This window comes from Carya illinoinensis, chromosome 15 (assembly GCF_018687715.1).
Source record: "Carya illinoinensis cultivar Pawnee chromosome 15, C.illinoinensisPawnee_v1, whole genome shotgun sequence".
Taxonomy (NCBI): domain Eukaryota; kingdom Viridiplantae; phylum Streptophyta; class Magnoliopsida; order Fagales; family Juglandaceae; genus Carya; species Carya illinoinensis.
In genome coordinates, this window is record NC_056766.1 from 39,436,654 (window position 1) to 39,444,757 (window position 8,104).

At 33.9% G+C, this 8,104-nt stretch overlaps 1 protein-coding gene across 2 annotated transcripts; it reads left to right on the forward strand.

Moving 5' to 3' along the window:
* Nucleotides 1–857: 857 nt before the first annotated feature.
* LOC122297456 (cell division control protein 2 homolog) lies at nt 858–7,788 on the forward strand. Of its 2 annotated transcripts, none has more exons than XM_043107510.1 (9): nt 858–1,063; nt 2,124–2,191; nt 2,287–2,471; nt 3,559–3,679; nt 4,254–4,427; nt 5,264–5,427; nt 6,332–6,419; nt 6,550–6,603; nt 7,346–7,788. In XM_043107510.1, exons 2-9 carry the CDS (start codon nt 2,183–2,185, stop codon nt 7,421–7,423), a joined length of 873 nt encoding a protein of 290 aa, XP_042963444.1. In that variant the 5' UTR covers nt 858–1,063; nt 2,124–2,182; the 3' UTR covers nt 7,424–7,788. The 2 variants fall into 2 exon arrangements, with proteins under 2 accessions (XP_042963444.1, XP_042963443.1); XM_043107509.1 differs by having other exon boundaries at nt 859–1,063; nt 2,146–2,191.
* The last annotated feature ends 316 nt before the right edge of the window (nt 7,789–8,104 follow it).

The window sequence follows — 8,104 nt, forward strand, 5'->3', positions numbered from 1 at the left end:
TCTAAAACCAAGACTTTAGTGAATTTCATTAAAGTAAAGTTATATAGAATATGCAAGTACCATATAATCGTTCTGAAAAAAATAGAGTTCATTATTAAAAAATTAATTAATTTTTATAAAGATTTTATATTTATTAATTTTTTTTAAAGTGATTGCACAACGCTTGTATAATCAAGATTGCAACTGTATGTAGCATAACTCTTCTTATTCAAAAATTTTATATACAGTTACTTTTACATACTCCTTATGTACTCTACTAATGTGATTGATTGTGATATTTTTTTAATATAAAATAACGGATTTTACAAATCATATTAGTAGAATATGCAAAGAGTATGTAAAAGTGACTGTATATAACAAAACTCATATTTACAAATAATGAATGTTCAGTGCATCCGTGATTTATAAATATAAAAGGAATGATCATCAGATTATGATATTGTTTGTCGAGAAATGATATTTGCAGTTGTGAGTCAAGCAGTGCATAATTATTTTTAAAAAATAAATAAATACGAGATCCATATGAAAAGAAAATTAACTTTTTAATAATAGATATTATTTTTTTTCAAAACGAATATACGATATTTGCACACTTCATGATTGTATATAACATTACTTATATTTGGATTTTAAATTTATTTTAATATATTTCAAATTAATTATTTATGAAATTCATTACTTTTTAATTTTTTTATAAAAATTTAAATATATTTTAACCTATTATATACATTCAAATACATATATTAACTTATTTTATATATTTAAATATATCTCAATTAAATTTCAAAATATTATTATTTATAGATAAACTCAAATCACGTGACTGAGTAGCCAAACGCAGCAAAGAAAATAGGGGAGGAAATATAGAAAAGAAAAAGGTAAGAGGAGCAGGTGGGGGGGACTGGCATCCTGTTCGCTCATCGCTCTTCCAGTATTTTGGCATTTGGCTTTTAAAGTCACAACGGAGTCGTCTCTTAGTGGCTCTGCGATTCTCTCAGCGGCTTCGACCTGAAAATCCTAAAAGAGAGCGCCCAACTCTACCAGATCCAACTTTCCTCTACCGGTACTTCGCTGCTCTCCTAATTTCCCCTGTACATTTTACTTGTTGAACTGACTTCACCACTATCTTATTATTCTTTACCTTCCTCTCCTTGTGCCTCGCTGTTCTCCAATTTCTTTTCTCAGATACGCGAATCCGTTGAATTTTTCTTCGATTATGTACATTTTACTCACGGAACTGAACATCAACACTTTCCTGTTATTTCTTACTTCGTCTTTACTGCAGTTTTTTGCGACGATAACTTTATTTTTATTTTTATTTTTAAGATGGCTATGCGATATTTGAAATGTGCGTCATTATGTGAAAATGAGGCGTAATTATTTGCTTTTGGATTTGAAAGATTTGTTGTTCTTCATGGCAGTTCTGTTGACAACTGAATTTTGGCGCCGAAATTGATTGACTGGCGGCTATGTAGTTATTTTCCATGATTTACAAGGATTCAGGATTTTTCACTCACATGTTCTGCCGTATGACTGCGATAATATTTACAAGTTCAATTTAGAATCAAAATGCACTTTCTAGTAATTAGGTTTGAAATTTCTATAGTGGAACTGAGTACATACTGACAGCAGATGGATTGGTAGGTGAATATAGAAGAGAAGAGTGACCGGAAGAGAGAGCGCCAGCAACACAATTTTTATATCTTTATCCAAAAAAGAAAAATGAAATATGTGAAATTACATTCCTTTTGTGGCAGAATGCTGATTGGACTCGGAAATGAAATCCGTATTACAGGACCAACCTACTTAATAATGTGAACCTAGTGCTGTATTGGTGAAGTTCTAGAACTTTTTGTGGCTTGACCAGGAAAGTTATTGAGGGGGATCCAATACCATTTCTAGAGCCGAGCACATAGCTGATAGATTGTGTTCTCTCACTTTCTGGCCTAATGCTATGCACGTGTATTATATATGTCTGCATGTTCTGTTTCTCTTGAGATAATCTTTGATGTTATAATTATACCTAATTTAATAGTCCAGGTGCACGCAAACTGGCCTGGACACCCATGGATATTAAAAAAATAAAATAAATTATAACTAATTTAATAACTTCACTGAATTAGTTATATCTCCTTGGGATTGTAGCGTCAACTTGAGCGGAGGGCTGCTTTACCCAGGCTGAATGGACCAGGTTAGTGAAAGTGTTTCTCAAATTTTAGTTTATTATCTTGTGAGTTATTTTGTTTTTAATTTGCGTGATAGTTATGATGTCTCTGTATGTGACAGTATGAGAAGGTTGAGAAGATTGGGGAAGGAACCTATGGTGTGGTATATAAGGCACGTAACCGTAAGACAAATCAGACTCTAGCTTTAAAGAAGATTCGCTTGGAGCAGGAAGACGAGGGAGTACCAAGCACGGCAATACGGGAAATCTCCCTCTTGAAAGAAATGCAGCATGGGAACATTGTCAAGTATTCCTCAGATTTATGCCGCTTCCTGATGTTGTTAATTTAGAAGCATTCATATGACATAAGGATGAGAGTGTTGGGAACATGAATTTTAAGTGCATTCTGTCACTAGCTACCATGTGGTTTTTTCCTTGCTAATCATAATCTAGGTTTTAATTGCCCTTCTATGCCATCAAGAGCACTGCCACTGCTGCTTCTCTGATTTTTAAGGGAGAAACTGCTTTAGTCATTCCTCTCAAGGCACTCTGGTTTGTTTCTTCCAGGAGAAATCCTTTACCATTTTCATGTGGTTGATTGCTTGTTAAACTGATGGACGAATGCATGTACAGTTACAAGGCTCATGTATAGGTAGACTCTTTTTTTCCTCTTCATTTTTCTTTTTGGATGTGTGCTAGAAGATAAGTATTCTAGTTTGAGAATGTTAGTTCTCATAATATTCTCTAGCTTAACAAGGACAATGGCATTAGTGTCGGTGTCTAGCTGGTGTATGAGTTATGATTGTTTGGCACGGCCACTTCAAGACAAAGTGAGTGCCATTTTGTTTTTCTAAAGATTATTAAAAGAGTGGCATGCAGTATAAATTTTAACCAATGAGCTTATAAAAAAAAAAATTTAACCAATGGAAATATTCATGTGTAATGCTCAGCCTCTATTATTTACCCTTTGAAGTTGGATGTTTATTTTGTCCATTCATAGTTGCCTGTAATTATTGATGGAGGGAAGGGTGGTTAGGTTTCTAGCAACTTGGAGGGGCCTTCATGGTAACTCACAAATTGTAGCAATTTGGAAGATGATCCCGAGTCCCTGACTTGTCTTAGTGGTGCCTATGGTTGGAGAAGAATGCAAGAAGCTTTGAATATTGCGAGCGGTCAATGGACAATCTTAGAATATTTTTCTTTAATACTTTATTCCATTGGCTAATTGCAATAGACTTTAATGGTATGAATATTCATGATTTCCTTGTAACCTAGTCAATTATGCATTGGTGTTGCTCTTGTATGTCCCGTGTACTTGGGCTATGTCTACTTTTTACCATCAATAAAATTATTATTTACCAACAAAAACATTTTTGATAGATTTTTGTTGACAGGTTACAGGACGTGGTGCACAGTGAGAAGCGCTTGTATCTGGTTTTTGAGTACCTTGACTTGGATTTGAAGAAGCACATGGATTCATCTCCAGAATTTGCAAATGATCTACGTCAAATAAAAGTAGGTGACTTCTGCTAGTTGGAGTTTTCACACTCCATGTGACAATATTTTTTTTAATTTTATTTTTTAACCTTAAAAAATTTTGAGCAAAAAAGTTATAGTTCACTTTATAGTTACTTGATCAGCAAACCAAGGTATGTCATGTTCGGGGCAGGCCATTTCTTGGTGTAGTGCCTTGTGGCATTAATGATGAGGTTAGGGTGATGGTAGACAAAGATGCTAATGTTTGTTTTTCTAAATGCTTCTGAACAATTTTTTTTTTTTTTTTTTTTCATCTCTACTAAATTCTATTAATTGTAGGCCACCAGTTTGCAAGCCTTGTTTGTATTATTTATTACCTTTGTTTCACTCTCTTTACTTGGTGAGCATATTTAGAGTTCTTTCTAACCTATATGATGTGCATATTTCGCTTCTAATTTTTTACATCTACTTAATTTTTCTAGCATTTTTGATGTGATTTATCAAATTTTATGTCTGTGTCAGCTTGATTCTTGTTATTAAATTCGGTGACAATGATGTAATGAGAGCATATCCTATGGAAATCCTCAATTGGTGACATTTCCCATTTTTGCAGATGTTTCTTCATCAAATTCTCCGTGGCATTGCTTACTGTCATTCCCATAGAGTTCTTCATCGAGATCTGAAACCCCAGAATTTGCTAATAGATCGCCGCAGCAATTCGCTAAAGCTTGCAGACTTTGGGCTGGCCAGAGCATTTGGTATTCCTGTCAGGACATTTACACACGAGGTATAATTATGCTCTGGGTTCAACTTTACTTATCTTCTTCTGTTTTTCTAGTAAAGTGTATCCTGATGTTGAATGTAGCAATTTATCAAAATTTTCTTTGTTCGTGGCCGAAATTTGACCACTATGATTACTTCACATGCGCCTCATATGATATTATAATAATAATAAGAATGATAATGTAAAGCAAATGGTCTTTAGATCAAATGGCATCTCCTTCTCCATTAAGTTGTAAATGTTGACATCAAGGGTTCAAAACTTCAATCCCAAAGGATTGTGAGTTTTTTTTAACATATCCAAAAAGAAAAAAGATCAAACAAAATGTGAAGAAAAGGTGCATTTTCATGCTGAGAATGATCTGGTTTCTGTTGTCTTGCAGTTTATGAGTTTTTTCCTCTCTCGTACTCTCTCTTCACAAGCCCTTTTGAAAAATGAAGCCTGATATGGTGGTGGATTTGCTACCTATTTTTTTGAAGTCGTTAATTGGTAATTGCTTCAGGAAAACTATCCAAGGCATCTGTTGAAACTAACCAATAAAAATCTGTTATTCATGATTTGTCTTTTTTACTTTTTATTTTTTATTTTTATGAGCAATTATTCTTGATTTTTCAAATTGTCTGTGGCGAGTCCCTTTATGGACAGTAGAATCTTTGGAAAATATATGGTGCAAAAAATTTAATTTGTTGTTGGATTTTGTCAATTTAGAGTCAAAATGATATGGGGAATCTGGTAGTGTATCATATGTTCTTAGAATTCTTTGTTGTCTCCTTGCAGCATGAAATTTTCAAACAGTCAATTATTTCTGTACCTGGTTGATGATTTTTGGTGGCTCTTTTTAGGTGGTGACTCTCTGGTACAGAGCTCCAGAAATATTGCTTGGATCCCGCCATTACTCTACCCCTGTTGATGTGTGGTCAGTCGGTTGTATATTTGCTGAGATGGTTAATCAACGGGCATTATTTCCTGGGGACTCTGAGATTGATGAGCTGTTTAAGATTTTCAGGTGAATGGCTTCCCAACCACATTTTTTAACTATTAATTTTCCTGGAGAATTTAGTCGCAGTCATATCTTTGGCAGATGATTCTAGAATGTGCTATGAGTGAATAATTTGATATGCATCTAAAAAGATTATTCCTAGTCTGAAATAGATGAATGTGTGCTCATATAAATTTTCATTAGGTACATATGAGAAGAAGGATGAGATTTTCATTGGGATTATTGTAGTACTTGAACTCACTGTACTTTTGAATCTCTTTTATACATATGAACTTTTTAAATTTTTCCTGATCTTACTGGATCGAATAATATGGTTTTCACATTTCGTGGCCTTCTACTAAATGTTGGTTTTGTTTGTCTAAATAATGTTGGAAACTAAGCCAGTTGATTTTTTTTTTTTGGAAATAAAATTTCCCAATGTTTCAAAAGTATATGACATGCTTCTATTGTTTAAGTTTAAAATTTTATTTGGGGGAAAAACTTGAAAGATCCCTCTCTTAATGTGTGCTTTTGAAGAGACCAAATATCATATATAGATGCCAAGTGACTGGTTGGATGACCTTGAATAAATAATATAAGAAATGAATTAGTGCCCCCCCTCTCCAAAAAAAGAAAAAGAAAAAACACAGCACATACAAACACACATCTGAGTCAGGCAAAAAACCAATGTGAAAAGTAAAAGAAGTTGGCTTTGTCCAGTTGTTCCGTCACTGGGGTCATTCTTATCTATTGTTTGTCGAAGAAGTATTTTCACATTGATGGGATCGCTCATTTTGTGCATTTAGAGAAAGTCTGGATTTTATTCTCTGTTAGTTAACGTATCAAATGGTTGCGAAGGGTCATTACATGACTTCTCTTTCAAATAAGCTGGTAAAGTATTTTATTCATATATGTTTGTTCTTATATGAAGAGTCTTGGGTACCCCAAAAGATGATACATGGCCTGGAGTGACTTCTTTGCCTGATTATAAATCTGCTTTTCCCAAATGGCCTCCCAAGGTAACTATAACTTTATCTGACATGCTATGTTCCATAAATTTCCGTTACCATGAGTGATTAAAAAAATCAATTACAATTTCTGGAGTGCACACTTTCTCGACAATTTAAAAGGTGCCTGTCTACGGTGCAGGATCTGGCAACTGTGGTTCCAAGTCTTGATTCAACTGGAGTTGATCTTCTTTCTGTAAGTACATTTGACACACGCATTTAGGTTCGGTTTGGTTGATTAAAATTCTCATCTCATCATTACAACTTTTCCAAATCCCCATACAAAATATAATAAATAATTCAACTTTTTCTTAACTTTTTCAAATCCCAAAACAATAATAATATTAAAATATAATATTTTAATATTTCATCTTAAAACTCAAAATTCTCATCTTACTACCAAACCATACCTTAGTTACTATGGCGACCATTGGATCCCCATTTGGTTACACATATGATATGTTTCTTTAAAATTGAATAAAATATTGTTATAATATAATTTTTTTTAATGTTAGTGTTATTTTAGGATTTAAAAAAATTGAATTGTTTATTATATTTTGTGTGAGAATTTGTGAAAATTGTAATTATGGAATGAGATGAGATGTTTTGGGTAAACAAACAAGGCGGTCTTTTAGTCAACTACCTGCAAACACTCCGATGGTTTTATTCGCCCGGATCATTTCTGGTTTTTCGGAAAACGAAATCTTAGTTATAACTGTGTGAGCATGGAAACGAGATCATAATTACATTTCATTTAGTTGTTTTATCTGCTATTGCTCTGTTTATCAACGAACCAAATCACTAGTCGCTAGAGGACCTTTTTCTTACCTTGTCCACTATTTTGTGGCTTGAGCTCATCACCATTCTAGGCAATTACAAATGGATCAAATGGCAGCTATATTTTCCTACTGCTTAATCATTTCATTATCGTGTTCCAGAAAATGCTCTGCTTAGATCCCAGCAGAAGAATTACGGCCAGGAGCGCTCTCGAGCATGAATACTTCAAAGATCTCTGAATTACACCCCCATGATTAATCTCTGTAACTATCCTCGTGGCAGAGAAGTGTCTATAGTAATGTGTAGCAAATGCGTCGCTTTTGATTGTGTGAGAAATGTGTGCTGCTTTTGATGCAATTTATCTTTTTTTTTTTTCCTTTTTCAATATCTTCGGATTGAATTTGGATTACTCCGATTTGGTTTTTGACAGAGATATTGGAACCAACTATACTATGCTCATTTTTTTTTTTCTCTCTTCATGCCCTAAAGATGTTACAGGCAGTTTGTTACCCCCAATTCGCTTGTATTTAAAACAGACTATATTTCTCCGAGAAAGGATCTTTTCGTGTGGAATTGGAAAATTGGATTTACCTTGTATTTCCTATATGTACACTCTCACCAGATTTCCGTGATTATAAGTTCATTTCATATAGGGACAGACCGGAATAGGGCTAGGTTATATATATATTCTAATTCTAATTCTAATTTTGTTGGAGGAAGAGGAAAGTGGATCAAGATGGTTTCTTTTTTATTTCTGATACATTTGCAGAGGGAGGTTTCGAACCAAAGACTTCCATTTTGGAGACTTGGGTGTTATGCCAATCAGGTGATGGGCTTGGTTTGATCAAGATGTTTTCAAACGTGGAGGAAGAGGAAAGTGGATCAAGATGTTCTCTTTTTAATTTTTGATACATTTGGGG

Coding starts and splice junctions, on each gene's coding strand:
- LOC122297456 (XM_043107510.1), top strand. Junction 2,472..3,558: donor CAGCATGGGAACATTGTCAA/GTATTCCTCAGA, acceptor TTTTGTTGACAG/GTTACAGGACGTGGTGCACA. Junction 5,428..6,331: donor GAGCTGTTTAAGATTTTCAG/GTGAATGGCTTC, acceptor TCTTATATGAAG/AGTCTTGGGTACCCCAAAAG.